Source organism: Salvia hispanica, chromosome 1, assembly GCF_023119035.1.
Source record: "Salvia hispanica cultivar TCC Black 2014 chromosome 1, UniMelb_Shisp_WGS_1.0, whole genome shotgun sequence".
Classification (NCBI taxonomy): Eukaryota; Viridiplantae; Streptophyta; class Magnoliopsida; order Lamiales; family Lamiaceae; genus Salvia; species Salvia hispanica.
Window position 1 is genome coordinate 605,279 of NC_062965.1, and position 16,593 is coordinate 621,871.

General features: G+C 36.3%; 6 protein-coding genes across 8 annotated transcripts in view; 4 read left to right on the plus strand and 2 right to left on the minus strand.

Moving 5' to 3' along the window:
• Positions 1 to 885, plus strand: part of LOC125207239 (putative disease resistance protein RGA4) — a 1,780-nt gene extending 895 nt beyond the window's left edge. Inside the window, exon 2 of the mRNA XM_048106505.1 lies at positions 710 to 885. Coding sequence (XP_047962462.1) covers positions 710 to 885 — 176 coding nt within the window. The remainder of the gene's footprint in view (positions 1 to 709) is intronic.
• Positions 886 to 2,195: 1,310 nt separating this feature from the next.
• On the minus strand, positions 2,196 to 3,300 carry LOC125207315. Its single transcript, XM_048106607.1, has 4 exons — positions 3,282 to 3,300; positions 2,784 to 2,955; positions 2,624 to 2,703; positions 2,196 to 2,365 (listed from the first exon to the last, which is right to left on the minus strand). The coding sequence occupies exons 1-4, from the start codon at positions 3,298 to 3,300 to the stop codon at positions 2,196 to 2,198; spliced, it is 441 nt and encodes a 146-aa protein (XP_047962564.1).
• Positions 3,301 to 4,371: 1,071 nt separating this feature from the next.
• Positions 4,372 to 5,835, plus strand: LOC125213923 (probable serine/threonine-protein kinase PBL3). Its single transcript, XM_048114723.1, has 4 exons — positions 4,372 to 4,594; positions 4,942 to 5,216; positions 5,297 to 5,432; positions 5,751 to 5,835. The coding sequence occupies exons 1-4, from the start codon at positions 4,429 to 4,431 to the stop codon at positions 5,765 to 5,767; spliced, it is 594 nt and encodes a 197-aa protein (XP_047970680.1). The 5' UTR covers positions 4,372 to 4,428; the 3' UTR covers positions 5,768 to 5,835.
• A 146-nt stretch (positions 5,836 to 5,981) lies between these two features.
• LOC125213876 (G patch domain-containing protein TGH-like) lies at positions 5,982 to 8,110 on the plus strand. The gene is made up of 6 exons (XM_048114651.1): positions 5,982 to 6,068; positions 6,143 to 6,427; positions 6,516 to 6,644; positions 6,790 to 7,008; positions 7,093 to 7,772; positions 7,813 to 8,110. The coding sequence occupies exons 1-5, from the start codon at positions 5,997 to 5,999 to the stop codon at positions 7,744 to 7,746; spliced, it is 1,359 nt and encodes a 452-aa protein (XP_047970608.1). The 5' UTR covers positions 5,982 to 5,996; the 3' UTR covers positions 7,747 to 7,772; positions 7,813 to 8,110.
• Positions 7,861 to 9,574, plus strand: LOC125207354 (F-box protein At5g49610-like). The gene is made up of 2 exons (XM_048106657.1): positions 7,861 to 7,993; positions 8,454 to 9,574. Exons 1-2 carry the CDS (start codon positions 7,861 to 7,863, stop codon positions 9,572 to 9,574), a joined length of 1,254 nt encoding a protein of 417 aa, XP_047962614.1.
• Positions 9,575 to 9,795: 221 nt separating this feature from the next.
• Positions 9,796 to 15,684, minus strand: LOC125213883 (BRASSINOSTEROID INSENSITIVE 1-associated receptor kinase 1-like). 3 transcript variants are annotated; one of them, XM_048114680.1, is made up of 7 exons: positions 15,563 to 15,684; positions 14,752 to 14,903; positions 14,624 to 14,685; positions 14,335 to 14,439; positions 13,919 to 14,221; positions 13,459 to 13,835; positions 12,725 to 13,303 (listed from the first exon to the last, which is right to left on the minus strand). In XM_048114680.1, exons 2-7 carry the CDS (start codon positions 14,883 to 14,885, stop codon positions 13,040 to 13,042), a joined length of 1,245 nt encoding a protein of 414 aa, XP_047970637.1. In that variant the 5' UTR covers positions 14,886 to 14,903; positions 15,563 to 15,684; the 3' UTR covers positions 12,725 to 13,039. The 3 variants fall into 3 exon arrangements, with proteins under 3 accessions (XP_047970629.1, XP_047970620.1, XP_047970637.1); XM_048114672.1 differs by lacking the exons at positions 12,725 to 13,303; positions 13,459 to 13,835; positions 13,919 to 14,221; ... (1 more) ...; positions 14,624 to 14,685; positions 15,563 to 15,684 and adding exons at positions 9,796 to 10,392; positions 10,463 to 10,836; positions 10,923 to 11,222; positions 11,311 to 11,418; positions 11,998 to 12,068; XM_048114663.1 differs by lacking the exons at positions 12,725 to 13,303; positions 13,459 to 13,835; positions 13,919 to 14,221; ... (2 more) ...; positions 14,752 to 14,903; positions 15,563 to 15,684 and adding exons at positions 9,796 to 10,392; positions 10,463 to 10,836; positions 10,923 to 11,222; ... (1 more) ...; positions 11,998 to 12,068; positions 12,142 to 12,311.
• Positions 15,685 to 16,593: the final 909 nt, after the last annotated feature.

The following is a 16,593-nucleotide window of genomic DNA, read 5'->3' on the forward strand; positions in this document are numbered from 1 at the left end:
ACTTTGTCAAATAGGACTTACTAATTTATTGAAACTTTTTTTCTCTCTATACAAAATATAGCCCCTTTCTCACAACTTCAGATCTGTATTTATGCACTTGGAAAGGTAATGAAGAAATAAATTTACTACCACATCCTTGTTTTTCATCTACACTGAAGGATCCTTAATTTCCAAAATATATAGATAAGAGTATATTAAGGAAAAAATATAATCTAACGCTCGTTTAGCAAAGAAAAGAACTATGATTATGGGATGCAAAAGAGCAACAATTGATTATTACTCCCTCCGTCCCACAAGAATATGCACTCTTTGGGGACGGAGGGAGTATTTAGAAGCATATAACTTAGATGTTTATGACAAGTAATTTAAGAAACACTTTAGATTTAACTCTTCATGCTCTGTTCTCTTCAAGATTTTTGAGCTTATGACATGTTTGCCTTGGAGGTTTTTTGTGTGTTTCTACTAACAAAAATTTAAACCACATCTCATTTTCAAAGCTTCCATCTATCTAATAGTTGTAGACTACGTATATGCATCAAACAAACAACGACCGATATATATAAAATGACAAAACTGACCTTCAATGATAGAGTCATTTATAACTGGAAGTTGATGAGATGATGAGGAAACAGGTCTCACACTTGAAAAACTGAAAAATTAACTTAAACTAGTATTAACACCCATGCTATGCAACTTAAATAACTGTCAGATACGTTATCAAAAGCAGAGACTTACAACGTTGACTTGCAATTACCTGAGAGTTACGTCGGTATAATCGGAAACAATGGTGGAGACGGAGTTTTGATGACAGAGTTGCCTTATCTGCTCTCTCTTCACCACTGCTGTCACCAGCCTCTCCCAGTTGTCCCGAGACGACGAATATGACATCTTTCACCTTATAGAATACGACGAACATTGCCACAATTTAAATGCAATGCAAATTCAGATGAAATTGCTAGCATTCTTCTCAGAAATTGCTGCGAAATAGAAATGAATGTCCCTATTAACTTTTCTGCAATTTAAAATTGAGTGGAGTGTCACTATGCCAATTCCAGAGAAAGTAATAATTGAAAATAATTGACTTTGACTTTTCATCAATGTAGATATTATTCCCAAGTCTTGTTTGGTTTTATTTTATTGAAATTAGTGAGTATTATAACTACCCTCGTCATATGAAACTACAATAGTAACATCAAATAGAGGTTAAATATTCAAGTAAATGAAAGTTAAAATATGGAATGACATCTAAAGCACAGTTCAAGTATGTATATTGAGTTTTATGAAACTAAAGCTGTCCCCAATGAATTCCTTTACCAATAGACCGAAGCTTAGCCATCCTGACCTGACCTAAAAAGTATTAGCCTTCAGCTAGTGGGCTAGCTCAAACCAGCCCGTACATGAACGTAATCTAGTAGTACTTTTTGTGGTTGGAGAAACCTCAGGTTGAGACCCTCCCTAAAATGACCATGGTTCGAATCATGGGTCGGGCCAGTTTTGACAACTCTGCCGGATAGAAGCAACAGAGTTTGCAATTTCTCTTTTTACACTTTTAACATTAGTCTCATACTATTATATAGGCTAATAGAAATTTATTACACAGTACATCAAACACATCAAATGTTATGCAATCAAGTAAATGATGATTGAAATATAATAGCATGATCATCTTGGCCCAGATAGTACTTCTTCATCTAAACCAAAACAATAAATATTTTTACCACCTATCCACTCTGAATTGGGATAGTTGTTGAGAGGATACTCTTCTTTTCTGACTTCTTCCTCAGACAACTCAGCCGAGCCACCACCAGCTTCCAACATCCTCACCACATTCGACATCCTTGGACATTTGTCTGGGTCGAATTGTGTGCAGAGAACAGCTATATTTACCAGCTGCTTCACCACTGCCTCCACAGAACCATCTCCACCATCTTTGTCAACCATCGATTCCCATCTCCTATCTTCATAATTTCTTTTTACCTGGGATCAGATGTATGAGCTGACTTTGGCTGTGTAAATATTAAGCATGGTTTAAATCATCTCAAGAAATGCCTTCCCCTACCAAATTAATGATTTTGTCTCGACGCTTAGGGTGCGTTTGCGAAGCGATAACATAAATAAGTAAACAAAAGATGCAAACATATCTCAAGAGACTAGAGAAATGCACCTGTTCTTCGTAAACAAACAAACATGCTATTTTAACATATGAGTGGCAGTCTTTCAGGCTTACCCCTTAACCATGATTCGACACTTCCATTGACCATCAAGCGGAAAACAAGCAGTTGCTCTTCTAGTGTATGACAAAATCCAATCACATGAACAAGTTTTGGATGTCTAAATCTTTTTTGCCATCTTTTCTTGTTCCTCACTTTTTCATGAAAATTTAAGAATTAAGACAAGTAGTTAGCTAAATTTTCAAAGAATTACCATCTCCGTTTCTTCTTAAATTTCTAACAAAAAAGTAAGCCTAGTTTTATCCCATTCCACAAAGCACAGAGACTCTTAATCAACTCCCCCAATAATACAAATTGACAAAATGTAAGCAATTGCAAGACATTCTAATTCCATCAGCGTCTCTACATCAACTACTAAAAGCAAACTCAATCGCCAGCGATCGTAGACAAACCTTCGATGCCAGAACCGCTAGCAAGCTGAGCTCGACGCTGTGGTGATTCGGAATTATTCTTCGATCCAATCCTCGAAATACTAAAAATGTTTTCAAATTTAGGTATCAGTCATGAAAATGCAATTTTCACCCAAATTGAGATGAACAGAAAATACTCCACCTGATAATTTCTCCACTGGAATGAGATGAAATGGTGGTGAAGGAGTTTTGGTGGCAGAGTTGCCATATTTCTTCTCTCTTCACCACCGCCGCCACCAGCCTCTCCCAGTTGTCTCGCGACGACGACAGCGTCTCTCTACAGCTTTCAACCAAATTATTAAAATCGGATTCTGCTGAAAAGGGGAAATATGTTGGAGATCAAATTTATAGATCAGCTTTGAATTAGATATATAAATTTGATTTTATATATCTAATTCAAACAAAACATTAGTACTCCCTTCGGTCTTGCTTAAGATGACACGTTTTCTTTTTTAGTTTGTCCCAACTAAGATGACATATTTCCTTTTTTGGTAATTTTCTCTCTTCAATTAATACACTCAACCATTTTTTCTCACTTCTATTAAAATATTCATCTTTCTTTATCTCTCTATTTTAAAACTTATATTCACCTTCTCTCTCCAATTAAACACTTTAACTAATAACTCCTAAAATCTCGTACCAGCTAAGCAATGTATCATCTTAGCCGGGACGAAGGGAGTACTAATTACGTAGATAGATTTCCAGTAGATAGAAATATTAAGTCAATAATGAAGTCAACACTACGCAGCTTAGTCTCATAGGTCAACAAGGACATAGTATTTCACAATTTTATTAATACTCAATCGTAGGGTCATATTCTAATGCTTATAGCATCCTAATTCAAAATCAAGACTAAATCTCCATCCTTATATTTTAAAATGAGTGAATGTGATTAAATCTTACGAATCTCAATAAATAGTAAATAAAATATCAAAAAAAGGATAATATCGTCATTATGTTATCATATGATAATTTTCGTGAATGTTTTTTTTATATCAACATAGTGTATGACAAATATCAACAATATGACATAAGAATATCAACACTATTACAAGAAAATATCAACACATATTTATTGAGATTTTTTACATGGTTTTATTGAGATTTTATATGCATTATATTGAAATTTGTTGATGTATTTGTTGATAAAAAATCTTGTTATTAACATTTACGAAAACTAAATAAAAAATATCAAATTTCATCATTCGAACGTCGTCATAACATATGCAATTGAAATCTCGTTGGAATCCTTGTAAAATTATCTTTAATTTGATATATTTTTTGCGAAAAAATAATTTAAATCTAGAGAGTTACGTAAATTTAAAGTTTTAAGATGATTTTGATAAGAGAGAATTGACATTAATACCCTCTAATTTTATTTATTAATTTTCTTAATTAAAAATATAATTCATGTGGCATTATTTCAACCACTAGATCTTTTAATCTAATGACTAAGATTTAGTCTTAGTTTGAGATTGCTCGTTAGTTAGCAATTGATCACTTCTCCTCACATATTAAAAGAATAAAAATATTTGAAACGACACAGATTTTAATGCAAAATTAATAAAATAAGTGAAAAGAATTGATAAACTTTAAATTCCCCGTAGTTTAAATTTCGCGGAAAATTTAATAAAATGCGTACTCGTTATGATTAACCTCCGCGATAGTCAAAAAGTAATGAAAAGGGAAAAGAGAAATTCCATATTTGTGTAAAAAAGCATAAAAAAAAGAGTATAAAAAGGGATATGTCGACTCGAAATTCCATATTTGTGTGACATTTATAGAAAATGTCGAGGATTTACGATAGCTGGGAGAGGTTGGTCGGAGCTGTTTTGAAGAGAGAGGAAGACCGCCAACTTGCCCTTTGTGAAAGCTTCAGCAGCTCAACCACTTCTCGTTCCAGTTTCAGTTTCAGTTTCAGCTTTAGTCCTTTCATCCGAGATTTCAGAAATGGTGATGAAGCAATTTTTATTTTTATTTTAATTTCTGTATTGTTTGTTCATATCTCATATCAAATTTTACTGTTTTACTTGAATTGGGCATTTGTATAGTTCAGCTCTTGAATCATAGTTTGGTGAAGCTAAAATCTAAAATTTCCGGTGATAAATTGAAAATGTTTCTCACACCATGTCTTCATTAATTGTACTAGAGCTTCTAAGAATCAAGTGTATTTGCCAATGAAAAAATTCTATTCTCATGGAAGATTGTCAGTTCTTCACTTATATTCCTCATGTTAATGAGCAATTTTATGCCTTCATATTTGATCACATTTTAAAAAATTCTCTTGTGATCTTGATAAGATTGTAGAAATTCTGGCGAGAGGCTCGATCCGGTAGATCTTTCTAGTCAGGAAACATTATTCTTCCGTAACGTGATGGCCATAGAGTATGAAGAGTTAAAAAAAGCTACCAGAAACTTTCACCCATGCGAGTTGTTGGGGGAAGGGGCATTTCGTCGTGTTTATAAAGGATGGATCCATGAAAATTATCTTACCGCAACGAAGCCTGGATATGGGATTGCTGTTGCTATCCAGAAGATGGATCTTGAAAGTTATGAAGGGAATAGGGAATTGCTGGTCGGTGTTTCTTCCCCTAACTTCTCTTTAGTTCTTTGTTGTACAGTGTAATGTTTACCAACCATACAAAAATGTTGCAGGATAAAATACATTACTTGAGTCAACTCCGTCACCCAAATTTGATCAAACTTATTGGATATAGCTTCAATGATGACAACAGGATTCTGGTGTATGAGTTCATGCGCAAAGGAAGCTTGGACAACCATCTCTTCAGAAGTAAATTTGGCATACTTGATAGTTGATTGACTGCCTTGCATCTAACTTTTTTCTAAGTAAATATTGTTAGGAGATGTTTCCTCTTGAAGGTTGGGCCTAATAGATAAAATAGTACTCCCTCTGTCTCATTAGACTTGGCTTTTTTTAGCACGATTATTTAAATGAGCAAGATTATAGTGTATGGCTTATGACCCACATCGCCACATGGGACAACTCAAAAAGGAAAACATAATAAGTCTGTTAACAAAATATGCACATATCTGTTACAAACCATGAGTTGCACTTTACAATGTGGATTTTGATGTTCATAAATGTCAGTTCTTGTGTCTTGGTAGCAGGGCATAACTCCCTTAGTTGGGAAACAAGAGTCAAAGTGGCTATAGGTGCTGCAAGAGCTATTGCCTTCTTGCATGACTTGGAAGTACGAGTCATACATCGAGATATTAAGAGTAGCTCCATTCTTTTAGATGGCGTAAGTTTGGCAGAGTTTTTTTAAGTACTCTGTTTTTATTTTCAAAACTGTTCTTGTATACAATCCAAACTAATTTAAGAGATTCAAGCTCTATGGTGGCTTCTTCTGCATCTGTAAATGTTCAAATAAAACTCTCAGATACATTCACCAAACCTACATCCGCGGTGAGTACCTCTTTATGCATTGGTTATCTTAGTCGGGATACTGCTACAGGATACTGATATGTATTTTCTGATAGAATGAACAAGCAGATGTCAGAAAACCTTTCCAATATGACCCAGCGAAACAGATCAGATTTGAACAATTCTTGAAGGAGAAATTTGAAGGAGGTCTTCGAACTAAAGACTCTGGTGGTTCCAGTGATATGTCTGAAGCTGTTCGTGCTCGTGAAAGATTAGAATTTGAAGAAGCTGCAGCTGCGGTGCAGAAAGCAAAATTAGGTAACGAAAGGCAGGTGAGCAGTCAGTTGCTTAAGGACCTGTCGGCTGTTTCAGGATTACAGTTCACTGCTGGTGGAGTAGAGGTATGTATAGTAGTAGAAGATTTGGCTGCAGGTACTAAGTTAATTACGTGCTGACCATAATGCATCGTGGACATGAATGGTTATGCAGAAACATACATCTTCCCTTGAAGATGAATTGATAGCTAAAGCAATGTATCCGAAGCGGGAAGAGTTTCAGTGGCGACCTGCACCTATCTTATGCAAGCGTTTTGATTTGATTGATCCTTACATGGGCAAGGTATTCCATTTACACGTCATTGTTCCTGTTTTTCGTTTACCCGATATTACACTAGATGACTTCTATACTACCGATATTTTGCTTTCGTGGCCAGCTATGGCATTTAAAGACTATTAACAAACTATATACCTATCCGAATGTGCAGCCACCTCCTGCTCCACGTATGAAGAGCAAAATGGACTCTTTGATTTTCATGCCGGATTCCATCAGAGCTGCAGATGTCCAAGAACAAGTTCCCGGGGAGCGGAGATCATCTTCACAACCTCAGGGGCACAGCAGGAAGAAAGAAAATGAAGCAATCGATAAGGAAGCTGAGATTGAGGTGGAAGTCGAAAATGTTGAGAGGCCCGTTGATCTCTACAAAGTACTTCCATCACCTCTGTATATATTGTTACATCTTAGTGTTATTGCTACTTGGGTTGCTAATTGATGCTCGTTGTTTTTGCAGGCCATTTTTTCTGATGATTCAGATGATGAAGAAGAAAACAGCACATCCAATCAAGCAGAGGATACAGAGAAGAAGATCGAAGCTGCAAATACGACTCTTAATCGTTTAATGGCTGGGGACTTCTTAGAAACACTAGGGAAAGAACTAGGTTTATTGGTCCCTCCTGAGATGCCACCCCCGGAAAATAAAGCTGGCAAAAGAGTCGCTACTGATACAGATGAGAGAAACGAGAGCCCTCTTCCGGCTAAAATGACAATGCCAGTTGATCAAAGGGCAGGCCAAAGTTCCAAAAATGGAGCAACCACACATCACTCAGATGGTAAAGAAACTAAATCCGGCAAGGGCCGTGGAGAAGATGTTCGTTTGAGCAGTGGCAAAGCTAGTTCTTCAGAAGACGAGAGGAGCAAAAAGCACTCAAGGAGCCGCAGACATAAGAGAAGGAGAAGCAGGAGTTCAGATACTGACTCATCGGATGACTCTGATGTTCGAGGACACCACTCAAGGTCGAGGAGAGACGACAAGGAAACCTCTAGGGGAAAGAGCAGCAGCAGAAGCCACTCGAAGCACGGTAAACATAAAAGGAAGGACTCTCCAAGCCGATCCCATCGAGCCTCTGAGCACGAAGAAAGACACAAAAGAAAGAAGAAACGTTAGGAACAATGAGGTATACACACTTAATTTTATCAGCATCGCGTCAACTAGGCTCTTTGGATTCTTGGATTATGGGGATGGATTACTCGACACGGGATCATCATCGGTTATTGGATTATGGGGTTAGATTGCCTGACACTGAATCATGTTCTAGGTTTCATGAATAGGGCTTCGCCTCTCGTCAGCGCGATTTTTGTGTTTTCTTGTAGAGCTAAAGCCACCGGGCTCCAAATGACGTTTGTTGGAATGGGTAACGATCACGCAAGCTTGCTCCAAATTTTCGGATGCACATCGCTCCATGATGGATATTTTTTAAAATTCGTGTCATTGTTACAACTTTCATGAAAAGTTCATTTCATTTTTTGTATTTTCTAAAGTTTGGTATATTTACAATATAAAAATTCGAGCTATTTTGGTTGTAATTTTTTAAAATTCAGAATATTTTGCAAATAACTCCAAAGTTAGGATTTTATAATACAATTAACCCTATTATGAACTTATCTTTGCAAGTACACGCGGATTTTGTGTTGAGAAAAAATCTTCTTTTTTCCATCTATTCACTCTTTCCTTGTATTGAATCTTTTGACATATGTCGTATTATTATTAAATATTTCCTTATTAAACATATGTCGTATCATATACCGATCCGGATTAGGCCAACAAAACACACTTTATATATGTCTATCATATATGTATCACGATTTCATCAGCTAAACACATTGCAATGAACAATGATGTGTTGTCTGAGATTCTGTTGTGTCTGCCTGTACCATCCCTCTTGAGATTCCGAGCTGTCTGCAAAACTTGGGGCAATATCATCGATTCACAGCCTTTCCAAAAACTGCACACTCACAACAACGACAAATCAGACGACATGGTCCATCTACAACTTACTCATTCCAATGAACAAGACAAGCTATGTCTGCAAGTCACTTTTCCCAATCTTGTAAATCGAGTGCAAAAGGAACTGTCGATAAAGCTTCAATGCGATCGGAAGTCACTTATGTTAGTTGACGCAGTTAAGGGTCTAATCTGCATTAACCCAACTATGTTTCAGGTGCCCGTAGCCATATGCAACCCGTTTCTAGGCAAACTCAAACTTCTCCCACTTAAAGCATCTTCCCCTTCCAAATGCTCGTACACAATGTACAGGCGCAAGGTTGCAATTGGTTTCGACGAAGACTACAAAGTAGTGCAGCTGCTGTCATGTGGCCAACACCGCTATTTCCATGCCCAAGTGTTCTCAAAAAGTACGGATTCTTGGAGGGAGTTGGCGGACATCGTTATTGAAGATCTAGCTATTGACTTAGTTGTTCCCATTAAATCCGGGTGCAAGAATGGCTACTTTGTTCACTGGTACGCATATCTGCGAAAGGTTGGAGGAGATGTTGAGCGGAAGATATTAAGCTTCGATATGAAGAATGAAGTGTTTCGGGAAATCACACTGCCTGTGGGTTACCCTTACATTCATCTTGTTATTGTTAGAGGCAAGGCCCTCCGCGTCCACACAGTCTCTCATATTTTTGCCGAAGATGAGCACTCGTTTCGTCTCTTTGATTTCCTGACTTGTGGAAGTGATAACTTAGTGAAGATTTATGAATCGAGATGTGCAGGAAGTGAACTGAGTTGGAAACATGTGATGAACGTACGAGTACCCCTCTCGGGCTCTGAGGTACCTCTCTGCAGGACTTGTTGTGTGTTTTTTATGCATCAATCCGGTGTGTTTGTGTATGATTATAGTGCACGCAAATTCATCTGCAAGCATTCCGTCTCGGAAGTTATTTGCATGGATGAGATTGTTGAATATAGAGGAAGCTTCATTTCAGTCTAGTCTATGAACCTTTTTCTATTGAAGAGTATCAATAATGGTTACTTCATTAGATGAATGAGAAGTGCCACAACTTTTCTACACTTCATCGTTTCTATGATATTGAATGTCCTAATTTTTGTAATTATTTTCTTCTAGCATTTTGATGAATTTTTGAGATAGGGCATGGTCTCTTTATTTATGATTTAACTAGCATCTCTTTCATTGTTTCTCTTTAAGCTATATTGGTCTATAATATCATAATTGTCCATTTTTTATAGCACTATAATCATGGCAGTCCATGAGTTTGGCCAAGGTGAAACAACACACACAAACTCATCTTCCATGAATGCAATCACAACAATGATCTCATGATCATGCCAAACTAAAACTGTCATCATCCTAAACTACACATATCTTCGGTCCAAAGAGTTAGATATACTAAGAATGTCCAGAAATGGATAAGGGATAAGGTGATGGTCTATGGGAGTCGAAACGAGCTGGTTTCATAGCAGCGCTTGCCTGAATCATCTGGGGCTGGATAGTTCCTCTGCCTCAGTCAAAGAACCACTATCAAAGATCATCCATTCTTCAATGGGAAGGACGCAACTCCAAGGGGATAAAAAGATTTTATGCCGTAAGAATTTTTTCCACCTCTCATCGCATTCGCCATCTTCGATCATTCTCACAACTTCCGACATCATTGGGCGTTCGTCTGGAACATCTTGTGTGCAGATGAGAATTAACTGAAGCAACTTCTCCACATCTTCTTTTAAAAAATTTCCTTCCAAACTTGAATCAACCAACACCTCAAAATTTTTCCCTTTGTATACTGTATATACCTATAAAATTATAAAATCAATTCTTTAACATTGTATACAGATTGCATATAGCTATCTATATAAGACTTACCATCTCAAGTAACTGCATCCCATCCTTATTCGCAAGCGGTTGAAGTTCATGAATATACTGTCCGGTGATGAGCTCAAGAAGAAAGATCCCATAGCTAAAAACATCGGCTTTCTCTGTACACTTACCGGTGGAGACGTACTCGGGGGCTATATGACCAATTGTCCCTCTTATGTGATCATCGCGGCAGTCCATGAATTCGGCCAAGGAGAAGTCAGCCAAGACTACATCAAAGTCCTCATCCAACAATATATTTGCAGCTTTAACATCGAGGTGAATGATAGTTCTTACACATTCTTCGTGCAAATAAGCTAGACCTCTTGCAACCCCGAGTACTATCCAGTTTCTAGTTGGCCAGTCAAGTGTAGGATGTGTCCCTGGAATCCGCACATCATATGTAAAGAATTAAAGACATAAGCATTCATGTACAAAAAAGTACATAATAGGAGCTGAGTGAGCTTACCTGATCTTAAGCATGATGCAACACTTCCATTCGGCATGTAAGGATAAACAAGCAGCTGTTCTTCTTGTGTAATGCAAAATCCAATAAGTTTGATTACATTACGATGGATTACAAGGCTCGCCATTTCTAGTTGTGACTCAATTACTTGTTTTAATCTTTTAACTGCCACTACAGAGCCATCTTTCAGTTGACCTTTATATACTGTACCATATCCACCACGTCCGATGACATTTTCTTTGCTAAAATTGCCTGTTGCAACGAGTAGCTCGGGTAGGGAAAATCTCTCAAGTCCTTCATACTCTTTATCAGTAGTCAAAAACAAGTAAGTTACTATGCCTGCAATATAGCTATATGCAATTTGTATACAGCAAGCTAATTTGCAACTAACCGGGAATGCCAACCAAACCTTCGCGCAAATCACAGTCCTTTGGCTTCCTTTTCCAACGCAGAGCAGAAAATAGCTTCCGTGATATAGTTTTAGAAGCATTTTTCCTATCTGCAATGGTTACTTTGTCAAATAGGACTTACAAATTTATTGAAACATTTTCTTTTTCTTTCTTTTCAGACAGATGTTACTCTCTCTATCCTAACAAAATATAGCCCCTTTCTCACAACTTCAGATCTGTATTTATGCACTTGGAAAGGTAATGAAGAAATAAATGTACTACCACATCCTTTTCATTCACACTGAATGATCCTTAATTTCCAAAATATATAGATAAGAGTACATTAAGGAAAAAAGATAATCTAACGCTCGTTTAGCAAAGAAAAGAACTATGATTATGGGATACAAAAGAGCAACAATTGATTATTACTATTTAGAAGCATATAACTTAGATGTTTATGACAAGTAATTTAAGAAACACTTTAGATTTAACTCTTTATGCTCTGTCCTCTTCAAGATTTTTTAGCTCATGACATGTTTGCCTTTGAGGTTTTCTGTGTGTTTCTGTTTCTACTAACAAATATTTAAACCACATCTCATTTTTCAAAGCTTCCATATATCTAATAGTTGTAGACTACGTCTATGCATCAAATAAACAACGAGCGATATATATAAAATCACAAAACTAACCTTCGATGATAGAGTCATTTATAAGTGGAAGTTGATGAGATGATGAGGAAACAGATCTCAGACTTGAAAAACTGAAAGATTAACTTAAATAACCGTCAGATACGTTATCAAAAGCAGAGACTTACAACGTTGACTTGCAATTACCTGAGAGTTACGTCGGTATAATCGGAAACAATGGTGGAGACGGAGTTTTGATGACAGAGTTGCCTTATCTGCTCTCTCTTCACCACTGCTGTCACCAGCCTCTCCCAGTTGTCCCGAGACGACGAATATGACATCTTTCACCTTATAGAATACGACGAACATTGCCACAATTTAAAATGCAAATTCAGATGAAATTGCTAGCAGAAATTGCTGCGAAATAGAAATAAATGTCCCTATCAACTTTTCAGCAATTTAATGAATGCAGATAAAGTAATATTGAAATAATTGGCTTTGACTTTTCATCAATTTAGATATTATTCCCATAACTACCCTCGTCATATGAAACTACAATAGAAACATACTGTAAAATAGAGGTTGAATATTCAAGTAACAAATGAATGTTAAAATATGGAATGACATATAATGCACAGTTCAAGTATGCATATTGAGTTTTATGAACACACTCTAATAGTACTTTTTGAGGTTGGAGAAAGCTTAAGTTGAGACCCTCCCTAAAATGACCATGGTTCGAATAAGCATGGGTCGGGCCAGTTTTGACAACTCTGCCGGATAGAAGCAACAGAGTTTGCAATTTCTCTTTTTACACTCATAATATACTAGTCTCATACACAGTACATCAAACAAATCAAATGCTATGCAATCAAGTACACGGTGATTGAAATATTATAGCATTATCATCTTGGCCCAAACTACAGAAAAGACGAGTCGATGCTGGAAAAACTACACAAATCTTCGGTCCAAAGAGTTTGATAAACTAAGAATGTCAGGAAATGGACAAGGGAGAAGGTGACGGTCTATGCAAGTCGATACGAGGACTTGCCTGAATCATTTGGGACTGGATAGCTCTTCTGCCACAGTGAAAGAAAGTCAAGACGATCTATTCTGTAACGAGAGGGATGGGAGGGGTATTTCCAAGGATAACGTCACTTCCAAAACCATGTGATAAGAATTCTTTCCACCTATCGTCTAGGCCATCCATCATTCTCACAATCTCTAACATCGTGGGACGTTCATCTGGATCATCTTGTGTGCAGCTGAGGACTAACTGAAACAACTTCTCCACCTCTTCTTCTACATAATTACCTTCAAGACTTGAATCAACCATCACTTCAAATTTTTTCCCCTTGCATATTTCATCTACCTATAACATAAATTATAAATGTGTAAAAGAGAGTTGGTTCAAAGAGATTCCGGAATATGATTGAGTATTTGACCACATTTATGGAAGAAGCAAAAATAAAATCAATTGTTTAACTTTGTATACACATTGCATATAGCTATTGATATAAGACTTACCATCTCCAGTAACCTCATCCTGTCATTATTGGCGAGCTGATGAAGAGAAGGTATGTTCTGTCCTGTGATGAGCTCAAGAAGAAAGATCCCATAACTAAAAACATCGGCTTTCTCTGTACACTTTCCCGTGGAGAGGTACTCAGGGGCTATGTGACCCATTGACCCTTTTACGGCACCATCATCGCGGCAGTCCATGAATTTGGCCAAGGAGAAGTCAGCCAAGAATGCTTGAAAGTTCTTATCCAACAATACATTTTCAGCTTTTACATCACGATGAATGATAGTTCTGATGCATTCTTCGTGCAAATAAGCTAGAGCGTTTGCAACCCCAAGTGCTATCGAGTTTCTAATTGGCCAGCCAAGTGTAGGCTGTGTCCCTAGAGTCATTTAGCACACACCTCATCATGTAAATCATTGATATAACAAAAATAAACACATAATAAGAGTTGGTTAAGCTTGCCTGATCTTAAGCATGATGCCACACTTCCATTCTCCATGAAATGATAAACAAGCAGACGTTCTACTTGTGTAATGGCAAATCCATACAGCCTGATTACATTACGATGCTTTAAAAGGCTTCCCATTTCTAGTTCTGTCTCAAACACTTCATGATTTAATCTTTTAACTGCCACAAGAGAACCATCTGCCAATCTACCTTTATATACTGTACCATGTCCACCACATCCAAGGACATTTTTGTCGCTAAAATTTTCTGTTGCAACAAGTAGCTCGCGTAGGCTAAAGTTCTTTAAACGCGAAATCACTTCATCAGCGGACAAAAAAAATGCATCACTATGTTTGGACTCAACATGTTTCTCTATATATAGCCATATGCAATATGTATTCAAAGTTTATTCAAGCCAATTTGCAACTGACCATGGCTAACGAGAGAATGGTGAAGGTCACGGTCCTTTGGTTTCCTTTTCCAACGCAAAGCAGAAAATAGCTTCCGTGAGGTAGTTTTGGAAGCGTTTTTCCTATCTGCAAATGTCCTTTCGTCAGAGTTCTCCTACATTGTGTATTTATAAGCGTTAAGCACTTACAAAGGTAATGGAGATATAAATTTACTACTACATCCTTGTTTTTCACCTAGCCTTTCATAGCTTCCATACATCTATGCACCAATCTCACAACGACCAATATATATTATAAATCACAAACTAACCTTCGACGATACAGTCGTTTATAAGTGGAGATGGTGAGGAAACAGGTCTCAGACTTGAAAAACTGAAATAAATGTCAGCAATGTTATCTGAAAAAAACCAGAGACTAGCAAAGTTAACTTGCAATTACCTGAGAGTTACGTCGGTATATTCAGAAGCAATGGTGGAGATGGAGTTTTGATGACAGAGTTGCCATATCTGCTCTCTCTTCACCACTGCTGTCACCAGCCTCTCCCAGTTATCCCGAGACGACGAATACGACATCTTTCACCTTCAATTATCCTACCAACATTGCACGAGATTAATTCAAATATTTCCTAGTTAATAAGTTAAGTTCACACTTTTTTGTTTTAGATAAAGTTTGAACATTGTAGAAATGTAGTATAAGAATGATTTTGGTCATTAGAACTGATGACTAACAAGGATTAGGAAACACAAGACATAACACTTTCACTGCTTGAATAGGGGACAGAATATCATTATGCAATAAAACCGACTAATTAGGTGATTAATTGATTGTTTTAATTATTAATTTATCAAGACAAAATCTAATACTCTAAGCAGGCATTTTGGTCTGACTCGATCACCCATTTGAATGATCACTATTAAGTTGATTATCATGAACCTCCGATCTATAACATAGAATTTACAAAATCCCGATGTTGAAACTCTTAAATCATATCCCACATCGACTTGGTAATGATCTTAGCTCATCCATATAAGTATGGATAACCTCTCTTATAAGCCATTTTAAAGGGTGAATGGCTCATTTCTAATGATCACGAATCTTCAATTTATCATGTATAAGAGTCAATCGAACCAAATACTATAAAACTAATTAATTCAAATAATCAAATAAAAATAAATGCCCCTAATTTAATACTGAGACAAAAGGAATAAAGAATTAATAAGATGATGAGGTAAAGAGAGCGCAAACGAACCTGAGTAGCTTGAGATGCTTCTCTGTCTGTGTGATTTTGATATACGAGGAAAATGACGAGACATTAGACACGAAATATATAGTGAGTTAGCTGAAATGAAAAGCAGCGAGTGCTCTTTTTCAAAAGAAAAGTAGATATTAGTTGACAAAAATGGCAAAGCGATGATACGCCGATTGAGACAGGCACCTGTGATGTGATATGATGATGAGGTAGCTACGTTAAATTTATTGTTTTTAATTGAATATGTTGGGAGTAAAGTAAGAATTTCATTTTATTGAATAAATAAATAATATCCTCTCTTTCCCACTTCCATAACAGATGACACACTTAGAATTGACATAAAATTTTAGGAGATGTTGTTTTGTGTGTTAAGTGAAAAAAGAAAATAGTATATTTATTTAATGTGAAAGGGAACTTTTTTCAAAAAAGAAAATATGACATCTTTTATGTAACAAACTAAAAAAAAAGTGTGATATCTATTATTGGACGAAGGGAGTACTAATTGTCACAGTTAAAATGATGATAATATTGTTAAGTAAAGAGTGAAATTAAAGATAAAACATGCGGACATAGAATAAGATTATCCACCTTGCATAAAATTAGCATGTATGCTCTTTGTCATTTTAGCTTGTCACATATAACTCTTAAATATTTCAATCATCTTTTTATACCATTGCATGCTATTTTCTTCTTTTGGTAGTAGGAGTATCTATTTTCATTTTAGTTTGTATGCTAATAGAAATGTAATTTTAAGGTGGAGATTCTCATATAGATATAGATATATGGTAAGTAGACTTCACTTTTTCACTAATTATTCTATTTATATTTCATTTTAAAACTAATACTCACATAGTTCTAGAAAAAATAGAGAAATTGGCACCCATATGAGATTTTAATGCACAATTATAAGTAAAAGAGATAAAAAAAAAAAAATTGATTTGAACTCACATTATTAATGGTATACCTTGTTGTAAGTGATTAAGATTATGCATCAAGGTAATGAATTATAAAAAGTTTCCATAAAATAGCCT